General features: G+C 40.6%; 1 protein-coding gene across 2 annotated transcripts in view; it reads right to left on the reverse strand.

The window, feature by feature from the left end:
- Positions 1-9143, reverse strand: part of RAPGEF5 (Rap guanine nucleotide exchange factor 5) — a 95688-nt gene extending 86545 nt beyond the window's left edge. For both annotated transcript variants that reach the window (XM_034065544.1, XM_031052521.2), the window contains exon 1: positions 8809-9143. In XM_034065544.1, the coding sequence (XP_033921435.1) occupies positions 8809-8988 (180 nt within the window). In that variant the 5' untranslated portion in view covers positions 8989-9143. The remainder of the gene's footprint in view (positions 1-8808) is intronic.
- Between the last annotated feature and the right edge of the window lie 3438 nt (positions 9144-12581).

A 12581-nucleotide genomic window follows, 5' to 3' on the forward strand; every position in this document is an offset into this window, starting at 1 on the left:
GACAGTAAATGTAAACCATTAAAATTTCTACTTCTTTAAAGGAAGAAAATGATAGATCAATTCTATGTAAGTCTTTGGACAGTTTAGAAACATAAGCAGGTAAGTGGTCCAGAATCTGTAGAGAAATAAAGAAGTAGAGGACGGGAACAACCTGCAGATTACAGCGTTCAGAGAGTTTTTCTGCTTTTTCAAATTGATAAATGGAGCAGAAGACAGAATCAAGGAACCATGTTTCCAGTTTTGGTGCTACTAAGAACTGTGTAGTCCCACTGCCTATGAAAAACATCACTCCTGTCCTCTCTCTGCTCCTGGATGATGACCTCCACTCATCATTCACCCCCTTTTTTGTGCATGTAAGCCTCATGAAGCCACCTGGTGAAGTACAGAGTCCAGATTAAAATTATGCCAACCAAAACATTGCATGGACATTTAATTTGACCCAGTTCAGTTTCTGGATTTGGTTAAATAGCTTTTGTCAACAAGAATCTCTGACACCATGTCTCATTCTCACCCCATATCTATATCCCTATACCAGAAAAGAAACTGATCCAATTGGAAAACAATCCCACAATTAATGTGTATTTATTTCATTTTTTAGCTGAATTATTCCGTGTCTCTTCTCAGAGCAGCCCAGGGCTGAGGATAAGCAGCTGGGGCAGAGATGATGTCAATGACACAGCCATGAAAGTGATTCCCAAGGACCCAGAGGCTGTGCAGTGACTGTCTGGCCTCAGCTATGCTCTGGCTTTTATAAAATAACCCCTTTGCCCCCAGCAGTTCAAAGTCCAGCCCACTTCCAGCTTTCTGGGATCTCCAAATCACCTCTCATGGATCTCAAAGCAATTTATCAACATTCATTAACCACTGCAGTTTTATAGCACCCTTCAATGTTCTACATATTTAAGACCCCATTTTATACCTGGGTAGACAAAGATGCAGGGAAGTGACATAATTTGAAGGTTACTTATTAAATAACTGATGGAGTCAAAAATAAAAATTCAGTGTTCTGGCTCACAGTTTTTGGCTTGCTAAATACCATGTGCCCTTTTTACCCCTTTTAGCCCAGTAGCTAAAGTATTGTCCCATACAAGAATGAGTCACTGTTCCACACTAAAGAAAGCCCAGCATGCAAATTGTGTATGTGGAATTTCCTTCTATACAAAGTAGTTTAGTGTTACAGAATAAATCAAAGAGGGGAAAATTAGGCTTTCTTTTCTTTCAAACACTAGGCCGAACATCTGGAGGAAAGGAAGTATTATGGGAATATGTAACATAAAGGAAACAAGTGAGCTTCCCGCTTGACATGTTCCTATACTATGATCACAGCAAATCATAGGAGAACAGGCATGACTCCTCTCAAGTGCTTTATTTTTACAGAAAGACAGATCATGTAATTTCACTGCTCTTTTGCACTCCTGGCAAGAGAGCATACACCTCAAAAATTCTGGCCACATTAAATAGACTCAACAAAAGGAATAGTAAGTCCTCTTAAAAGTATATAGTAAATAAACATACTTTTCTTATTATTTTAACAAACGCATTACAAGAGACTGGAACAAAGTTTTTTCTAGCAGCCAAATAATTGCAGTCCTACATCTGAGCAAGAGAATCCTTATCTCTGGCAAAGTTTTCCATTTCAAAAAGATGCCTGTGCCTGTTCTGCACAGGAAAAAAAAAAAAGTCCTAGGACCTGAAGAAGACATTTTTTCTTAGAAGAAGTTGGTTTATGAAGAACAGGTGACCACCTGGGGCTATGCATTCATTCCAGCAGATGAAAGATCAGCTGTCTGGAATAGGACACTCCAGAACACAACAGAACTATGTTCAAGTCCCTGTTCCTCCTGATTCAGACCAAAGACTTGAACTTCGGGTTCTCTACCTCTGACGTACCTACCTCTTAATTACTTGCTCTTACTCAACATGAAGCTATAAACTGACAAACTCATTGATAGACTCAATTTTTTATTGACTTGTAGTTGAAGACTAAGTCAAAAATTGCAAACTCTCCTCATCCTGGTAGAGCTCTCTGCTAATGCTGGTGGATCTAAGAGGTACGAAGGGAAACAGCAAACTCCTGTGCTGTTGTGCTAAATCCATTCTGTTTCACTGACTTCAGACATCTATTCCACCTCACAGCTATTCAAGCCACAAAAGTATCTGCAAAAAATTTTAGTGTGCTATAGTCTTTAGGTTCACTTGATTATAGTCGCTAGGTTCATGTTGATTCTGCAAGAGATGCAGTATAGGCTCCAAAAGCCAAAAGCAGTGAATCTGCCGTCAAGCTATCCAACAGATCTGTCCCAGGCAGAGCAGATACAACAAAAGCAGTGAAGATTTTCTTAAGAAAAGCACAGATTTCAGACATTTGATGTCAGCATTTTACCAGAGCTCTAATTACTGACCATGAATTCAATAGTACATCGGTGCAAGGCCACAGTTTTGCCAAGCTAACAAAAACTGCAGCTCTGGATATGTCCCGATGTTAGTTCTTGTCTCCATGCAGGTGTCCACCTGGACAAGTAGGTGCACCCTAAAATAACCTTGATAAATTATGGCTGGAACTTCCTGAAGAAATTCCTCTGTTGTGAGTAATCTGTAGGACCCGAGGCTCTAAACTGTTAATCTTCTTTTGTAAGCCTTTTAACAACTTCAGCCCCACCACTAACCTGCTTCAATGAGCAAATCATCTGTCTTCTTAATGAGAACACTGATTACAAAAGTAAATTAGCAGAACTGTTCTTCAGTGTCTGTTGTCCTCTGAAAACATACCTGCCATGGCTGTATCTCTTTCATTTTTAACTAGCTAAGTCACCGAATCAGTACATTCAAGCTATATGTACTTATATACTTTTAAACAGTTCATAACTCTAATACATATATTAAACTCTAAAGGTATTACAAGGTGGATTTAGGAAACATTTCCCTCCTCATTGGTGCACAGAAGTACCAGAAGACCCCCAGCCTAGAATATTATTTGTATAGTTAAATAAGGAAATTCATATTCTCTTGCTCTCTAATGAACTTATTAGAGAATCTTAAATTTTATTTGAACATTAGTGTCAATTTATAGAAATTTATTCAGTTGATTTGACTATGGAAATGGTACTATATATAATCTAAAGAATATTTCCCCTCTGTTGCTGAGGTGAAAGGCACTTTTGCAAGTTTGCTAAGACAATAAAACTATAAACAGATGTGATTTAATTAATGAGTGCAATGCTTCATTGAAATAATATCTGGAAACACTGTACAAACTATCACATCTATTACAAAGGCTGAATTTAATTAAGCTGTAGTTGCTCAAAAAGAATTAAAAAAATGCAATTGAGTGCAGGTGTGCCTCAAATGCATCTCAAATGCATGCTTCAGCAAAAAAAGCTATGACAAATTACTTCAAATGGCTACAGGCAGAAGTTGCTTTCTACATGTTACGTAATTCTAACAGTAAGCAAACTTTTCAGCAGGTTCATTTCATAACAATATTTCAATACAGATTTTTCACCTATTTTCTGTCAAAGAAATTGGTTTAAGGGGATGAAACATTTAAATAACATACAAATACAAATATCCAGTTTTACATTTTCCTATGCATATGTGTGATTTGCACGTAATGATAAAATTAGAACTGTAAGCTTGCACAGTTATTTTTACTGTCACCCACATTTGATATTAAAATAATTTTTGTGGATTTTAGACAACCATTTCATTTTATTTATTTATCAATACATTGAATATAATTGTAGGAATGCAACAGTACAGAGAAGAAGCTTATCTGCCTATTTAGAAGTTTATTTATTACTATTTACTTTCTACCCATTAGCAAAACTGAAGTTTTAGGAAACCTAACACATATGGTAGGTTCAGTGCCTTAATTAAGAACCTCATTCTAACACATTAGCAAGTGGGACTGGGGAAAAAAATCACTCTTAGTTTTTGTGCTCCTCTACAAGTCTGTGAGCAACATTAAAGTTAGACATTACTCTGTAAACACTATATTCACCAAAGAAAAAAATTGGTAGAGTGCCACAGAACGCCAATTCCAATATACCAGTCTAACCTGACCACAGCAAGCTTGCAGTACCAAAACCAAATAAGAAGCTCACATAGAATCAGAACACAAAACTTTATAAATTACAGCACTTTTGGTGACACCTTTCTTATCCAGACCATAAAACTGAAAAGAATGATAACATTCTAGAAACCTGAAACAAAAGCAGTATGGACTTTCTGACTTGGGTACTAAAAGTATTAAGTAAATATGTAGCCATGTACAAAATCATCATATATACTATGAGGAAATAACTAGGTGGAGGGATGATGGTAGAGTGGTAGATACAGTTTTTCTTGATTTCAGTAAGGCATTTGATACTGTCTCCCACAGCATCCTCATAGATAAGCTAAGAAAGTGTGGGCTTGATGATCAGGTAGTGAGGTGGATCAAGAACTGGTTGGAAGGAAGAAGGCAGAGAGTTGTGGTCAATGGGGCAGGATCTAGCTGGAGATCTGTGACTAGTGGAGTCCCTCAGGGGTCGGTGCTGGGACCAGTGCTGTTTAGTATTTTCATCAACAACCTGGATGAGGGAACCAAGTGTACCCTCAGCAAGTTCACCGATGACACTAAACTGGGAGGAGTGGCTGACACACCAGAAGGCTGTGTTGCCATTCAGCGAGACCTGGACAGGCTGGAGAGTTCATCGGGGAGAAACTTGATGCAATTCAACAAGAGCAAGTGTAGAGTCTTGCATGTGGGGAAGAACAACCCCATGTATCAGTACAGGTTGGGGGTTGACCTGCTGGAAAGTAGTGAAAGGGACCTGGGGGTCGTGATGGACAGGAGGATGACCATGAGCCAGCAATGTGCCCTTGTGGCCAAGAAGGCCAATGGCATCCTAGGGTGCATTAGAAAGGGTGTGGTTAGTAGGGCAAGAGGGGCTCTCCTCCCCCTCTCCTCTGCCTTGGTGAGGCTGCATCTGGAACACTGTGTCCAGTTCTGGGCCCCTCCGTTCAAGATGGACAGGGAATTGCTTGAAAGAGTCCAGCGCAGAGCCACAAAGATGATTAAGGGAGTGGAATGTCTCCCTTATGAGGGGAGGCTGAGGGAGCTGGGTCTCTTTAGCTTGGAGAAGAGGAGACTGAGGGGTGACCTCATCAGTGTTTACAAATATGTAAAGGGTGGGTGTCAGGATGATGGGGCTAGGCTTTTTTCAGTGATGTCCAGTGATAGGACAAGGGGCAATGGGTGTAAACTGGAGTATAGTAGGTTCCACGTTAACATCAGAAAGAACTTCTTTACTGTGAGAGTGACAGAGCACTGGAACAGGTTGCCCAGGGGGTTTGTGGAGATATTCAAGGCCCGCCTGGACAAGTTCCTGTGTGATGTGCTCTAGGTTACCCATCTCTTGCAGGGGGGTTGGACTAGATGATCTTTCGAGGTCCCTTCCAACCCTTTGGATTCTGTGATTCTTTGATACCCTAATTTTAGACCCTCCAGAACACATGCAAACTGAAGCAGTCCCTTCTCTCTCCCACCACAGTTCCAGAACTTTTCTCCAGTGAACCACCCAGCTGTCACGTATTTTCCCTCTTCTAGATTATCCGTTTTTTTTCTGAGAAATAATAATTACATTTCATCTCCTTCCAAACCAGCAACCCAAACCAATCCATGCTTTACCTGCCCACTGCAGGCCACAGACCTCCAACACCAGGTATGTCATCTGCCCAAAAACCTCTGGAAGACCAGGCTTGGGCATCCATATCATCTACCTTTCCTATGGTAGTCATTATGTTCTGTACTCAAACTCAGACAAAGATGGTGATTTTTTATTTGAATGATAGGAGGGCTCACCAGTCTTCCTCACAGCCTAGGTCTCTGTCATAATATGCTTGTACATATAGCCCAATTATACTATGCTTGTGTTTGCTGCTAATGTTGGAAAACATGAGGTTATACTAATCTGAAGAGATCTGCTTTAGAAACACAGTGGATAGCATCAGGGGAGCCCCAACTCCAATTCCCATTATGTGCATGGGATACAGTACATGCAGAGAGAAATTGTGTATTCCTAAAGGAGAACAAACTAGAACTCTGCTTTCAGCAAAAATTCCCCCTTGGCCATCTTGGAAAGAGCAGCTTCACTTCCAAGTGGGTTACAATTTCCCTAGCCCCAAACAGAAACACCACCCTGGGCTGACTGACAAACACAGCTCTGCAAACCAGCAGCATTTCTGCTTTGAGATGGGCTGCCAAGAGGCCAGCCCAGCTCACCAGCTCTCCAAGTGTAGGGAGAGGAGCCTGGCAGGATGTTCAGACATCTCATTTACTGACCAAACACCATTTCCTTTGGGGAAGGCAGATCCACCGTGAAAGCAAAGTTTGAGCCCCAGGAGGGAAAGCTGGTGAAAGCTTTAGGGCAGAGATACTTGCTGAGAAATGAGGGTCCTGTGGAGAACAGAGAGCTGCTCCATTTTACTGCCTAGATCAAGGGCTTATTACTCTCTGTTTCTAAGAAAGTAATATAAGAGTGAGCTATGCTTTATTTTTTTTTTTAAGAAGAAAGATGAACATGATACACATAATTTTGTAAGGACACTACACCCTGAACATGCTATTCCTCTAACATTTACAGCAGGCACAAGGGACTGGGCAGTAAGTTGATGCCAATGAATCTGCCATCACTTTCATAGCAGCAGGATGAGATGGGAAGGTCTGAAAGCCTGCATTTGAGTGGTACTTACTACAACCCAGCCTGCTGCTTTTCTCCTTGGAGATGACATGGAACAGCTCCCTGGAGCAGTGAACTCTGCCCAGCCAGCCAGATCCTGCCACCTGCACATGTACCAGGGCAGCTCTTAAGACCACAAGGAAGGAAGGGAGGGGAGGAAGGGATGGAAGCTCACAGCTTCCTGAATGTATGCAACCCACCCCCACCACAGTAAGGCCTATTTTTTTTCCAGTGAAAGTAAATTACCTGAGTCAGCTAAACTCAGAACCCTATGACAGACCTTCCCTATGTTTCATAATGCCTTCTGGGTGACTATTCCTAATGAAATCAGTAGACTGACTGTGGGCTTAGCAAATACACCCTGAGGACTGCAAGTTTGTCTTACATCTGGGCATGGGCTGCCTGGACCATCAGGAAATTCCACGTCACCCCCACCTTATAGAACAGGGTGGAAGAGGGAGGGAAGCAACCATAATTTGTAATTGCCAGCTCGAGCTGTAACATATTCCCCTCCCAGAAATAAGGGGCATATGAGGAATGACATGGTCTTCTGCAGTCTCAGGCAACATTTCTCTTTTCTGTCACCTCCTAAGCATAAAGGCACATCCTTGCCCAAGAGCAGTAATTGCTGTGTTAATACTGCTCAGTATGGATATGAACAGCTTGCTCTAGCTCTCACTAAACTGAAGTCACTCATGTCCTAAATAGCAGCAATTGCTAAGTACCATACTTTTCAAAGAAGAAAAGCTGAGAACTTCTTTCCATTTTTGGAATTGTAGTGTAATCTGTGCAGACTACAGAGCTGCAGCTGACACCACAGCACCCTTTGCAATGACTGAAGTAAGAAGCAAAAGTATCCACTGAATTTTCAGAGTATCAGCCTCAACATTCCATTCTCCCTTATGCCCACAGCACCTGTAATCTTGCTTCCAAATCCTGAAACACAATAGAAACCTTCCCTGGCTTAAAATCTTATTTACTTAAGCACCTAAACTTTTAATTGCACTTTGCAGATACGGTTTAAAGATACATGGAAATTCTGCCAGATGTCCACGGCTAGTGGATCAGCTGAGGAACAATTCAATCTCAGGTATCTGAGCCTAGCTAATTACCTTCCTCCCTCCTGTACACCTACTGATATAATTACATATTTAATTACACCAGACTATACCTTAAATGCTGCCAAACAGAACAGTATGAAGTTCTGAAGTAAGATTTCATCTTTCTCTTTTCCTTCGCACAACCTTATTTCAGTAGGAATAAGTTTGCAGATGAGCTGAAAAATCTTTTCTAAAATATGTGCTTTCTTTCTACTGTCCAGTGAGCAGCAAATGGAATAAATTACATATCCATAATAGCAAGACATATGAGGACTACATGGGATTTTTGTTGTTTCTTGCACTTATTATCCTGGGCATCTTTAGATGAATATGCAATCAGAATAGACATCTTTACTAGGAGAACAAAATTACAATACATTGTGCTATAAGCGGAACTGTGAAATTTTACTGCATTTTCAATCCAGTTATTAACATCTGAATGAGTACTTTCAGACACATTAAACAGAATGCTGCTTTCTTCAGTGTAACTTCTGGTTGAAAACATTTTTTTAAAAGAAACTGATGAATTGCCTATCCACACCATTCTTTTTAACTCTCACTGAAACATGCCAGCCAATATTTGCATCCAAATATACTAGCAGCAAAGTAATTTTAAGACAATTTAAAGTACTTGAAGCACTCATATAACTTATACATTATTTAAATACATCTTAAACCCCAAGTATTTCATAATCACTAAAAACAACTTGGTAGAAAGCATCCTGAAATCAACCACTATTTCCTATGTGTACTGACATTAATAACAGTAACTGACAGTTAGTGACAACTTAGTAATTTAACTGTGTCGACAATTATTGAACTGAACACACTTCAGAGAAATATAAATGCCAGAGGACAGCATCTACAGCTCCATGACTAACATGTGCCCTGGATTCTGACCATCAGATATGCTATTTCAGTTTAGTAACCTAAATCTCCTTTCCCTACCAGAAAAAAACCAAATACCTAAACAAGAAATGTCTTACTTGTTCTGCCTTCTTCAGTGGTTTTCTATCCGCCTGCATAAACTGGCCATTTTCTCTTGCCAGCTTCTGGACCAGCTCAATCTGTCCGATGTTATCTCTTCCCTGGAGCTTGCACAAAACCCCTGCCTTAAGGGTGGGAGAAAGAGCAAAGAGATACTTAAATCCACAGTCCCAAGACATGACACCGCCACAGATTTCAACCTTAAAAGAAATGCATCTGTTTTCTCATATTTGCGGTACTTTGGTGCCACTTGCGGAACACAAACAAATCACTGCTTCCTGGAAAACAACTGGAGACGAGCTGAGGCACATCTGAATCTCTAAATGTATCTACTTTGGAGGAACGAAGGCAGGGCTAACTAAATCAACCGTTCTTCTAAGCATGACTATTATATACCCTGTGTTTTATTTATTCTTGTCAGCCTGTTTCCTGTTACGTAAGAGAACAAGAGCAAGAGGTTAAAAACTCCTGGGAAAGTTAGCCAGGAACAACCCTGGAAAAAGAATGAAGCGCAAAACAGGTCACTCCTAAAAATAACAGCCTACAACTCCATCTGCTCCCACTCCAAATATTTTTCATGTATGCAAGCCTGAAGATTTTGAAGAGAGTTGAACCATGTTTATTTATTCTGTAAATAACAAAGCAGTGTCTCCTGATTTTGTTTAGGTACAAAATTAGATTTGCTTTAAAATCTACATTAGAGCTACTTTTTCTTTTTTTTTATATAGTATTCTGACAAGTTATTCAAACTATGCTGACAGTGTTTCATCAAAACATTCAGCACTAGTTGTTTTATAAAAATACCATGTGTATATGCAAAGATGGATTCACACTTGCACACAGGCATACCAGACGCATCACAAAGTTAGTTGATGAGGGCTAAATTGTTGCCTGCAACATCAGTGGCTAACATCACTCTCCATGATCTGGTCTGCGTAACCAAGACATGGCTCAATGATGTCAAACAGCTTTTATTAGACCAGATGTTTCCTGATGGGACAGTGTATGCCTTGGGAGAGCATGGCAATGTGGCATGGCCAGGGTATTGCTAAATTACTTTAAAGGCAATATGCAAATAAACCTTTTTCCCCACTTCCTCCACCCTTTTCTTTCTGCTGTTCATCCTGAGTTTACCTGAATCAGTAGCTACTCCAAAATTCACAAAACATATAGTGAGTCAGGACCAAAAGCCAGAGATAACCTTACTGCTAACCCATAGTGCCATGCAGGCTCAAATCCTTTGTCCGTGAGAAACTCCGGCTCGTGACAGCTGAAGGTGTAAGACTGCGCACCTGAACCATCCTACTGTGTGCTGGTTTCTCTACAAGATGAAGGAAACGTGGAATAATGTTTCTTCAGCTGAGGAGGAGAACAAATCTGCTTTCTAAATAAGTGTTTTAACACTTACGGAAAAAATCAGGTTCCATGACTGAGTCCAAAGAGTCACCCTTACCAAATTATTTGAAAGACATTTTTACATACCTACATTGATCCAGTCTAGATGAAGGCATCTCCTCACAAACCTAAATCAGGCACTTATACGGATTGGGGGTTGACCTGCTGGAAAGTAGTGAAAGGGACCTGGGGGTCGTGATGGATAGGAGGATGACCATGAGCCAGCAATGTGCCCTTGTGGCCAAGAAGGCCAATGGCATCCTAGGGTGCATTAGAAAGGGTGTGGTTAGTAGGGCAAGAGGGGCTCTCCTCCCCCTCTCCTCTGCCTTGGTGAGGCTGCATCTGGAATACTGTGTCCAGTTCTGGGCCCCTCCGTTCAAGAAGGACAGGGAATTGCTTGAAAGAGTCCAGCACCGAGCCACAAAGATGATTAAGGGAGTGGAATGTCTCCCTTATGAGGGGAGGCTGAGGGAGCTGGGTCTCTTTAGCTTGGAGGAGACTGAGGGGTGACCTCATCAGTGTTTACAAATATGTAAAGGGTGGGTGTCAGGATGATGGAGCTAGGCTTTTTTCAGTGATGTCCAGTGATAAGACAAGGGGCAATGGGTGTAAACTGGAGTATAGTAGGTTCCACGTTAACATCAGAAAGAACGTCTTTACTGTGAGAGTGCCAGAGCACTGGAACAGGTTGCCCAGGAGGGTTGTGGAGTCTCCTACATTGGAGATATTCAAGGCCCGCCTGGACAAGTTCCTGTGTGATGTACTCTAGGTTACCCATCTCTTGCAGGGGGGTTGGACTAGATGATCTTTCGAGGTCCCTTCCAACCCTTGGGATTTTGTGATCCTGTGATTCTGTGATTTGTGCTCTGCAGAAGAATTTCAGATGCAGTCTCTGGTTTGCATGTTCTATGTTTAGTGCCCAGATTCCTGAGGAACTCAACTTTCCCACATAAGTAACCTACACACTGGTTTGAAGATCAGAAATCCACCAAAAAAATTATGAATTGCAGCGCCTAACCCAAAAGTCCTTACATTTTCCATGAGATTAGCTCCTTATCTTTAAATTATAGAACGACAGAATTGTTTAGGTTGGAAAAGACCTTTAAGATCTTTGAGTCCCACCCTTAACTTAGCACTGTTAAGTCTACTACTAACCATGTCCCTAAGCACACACCTATAAAAGACACAGATTTATACAGGAGTTCTGACACACAATTATCACCTGCAGATCAGGAGTGAGACTGATTTTATCAAATGTGGAAGAATATACTGAAATAGTTGTCCAAACTTGTAAACAGAAAAATATTTTACTCTACACTAGATATTTAAAAATTATCAGATGAGTTGTTTCATAGCATTCTCCTTTTTCTCCAGGAATTTATACAGGGAATGTAGGTAATTCTCACAGACTTTGCCGAAGTCTGATGTCTGCACTTCATAGCTGGGGATATTAACTACAGCCAAACTTGCTTATTTCATGGCTTTGGGATGCTTCTAGCACAGAGTATGACAAGCCCCAGGACAACTCAAAGTGTTACAGCCTATTAGGATTTTTGGGACTATAAAGATTTATAGTCTCTTTGATTTATGTGACCTTAGTACTGCAGGGGCACTTTTCACACCTTGTTGTGCCCAGACAAGTCAGACCATGAGTGACATAGATGGCTATGAGTTCCTGTACTGCAAATGTCAGATGGACATAGACAATGCAGTGTTCACTCTGCTGAACAAATACTTACTGATCTTCAGTGTATGAAGCAAAGCCCAGTGGTTAAAACCACTTATGCTAAGATGAGGAAGGGGACTTCAATTTTGGGGTAACAGCTGGATTCAAATAGAAGAAACATCCCAGAGAAAGACAATTTTTTTAACACATGGGCCTCACTATTTTTCACCCCTTGCCCTTTGCCTGTGTACAGATAGAGCATACTATTGCTTTCCGCATGGATGAGCACCCCAGGGAAGAAGTTACTCTAGATACAAAAACCCATTAGCCCTGACACAAATATGTTCTGTATTCACACTGGCATTCAAACATTAAAGAATCATATTGTCCCATTTCAAATAAGAAAGATATCTTGCATTTTAACATGTGCCCTCCTCCTTCAACTATTTTTTAATTCAAAAGAATTGCAGAGAACATAAAAAATGTATTTATTTTGTTGGGTTTTCAGAGGACAAAAGGTCAACTAAAACATTTCTGGAAGGGCTAAGGTACTACTACGTTAATTGTACATACATGTCTCTGGCAGTAAGAAATGTACTTGAAATACAAATGCTTTTTCCTAATTAAGAAGAAAAATATTAATCATTTTGAATTCTGATTTCCTCAATTATGCTGACTTTCCATGATAAAACTTTCTGCTAAATACTTATA

Source organism: Melopsittacus undulatus, chromosome 1 (assembly GCF_012275295.1).
Source record: "Melopsittacus undulatus isolate bMelUnd1 chromosome 1, bMelUnd1.mat.Z, whole genome shotgun sequence".
Classification (NCBI taxonomy): Eukaryota; Metazoa; Chordata; class Aves; order Psittaciformes; family Psittaculidae; genus Melopsittacus; species Melopsittacus undulatus.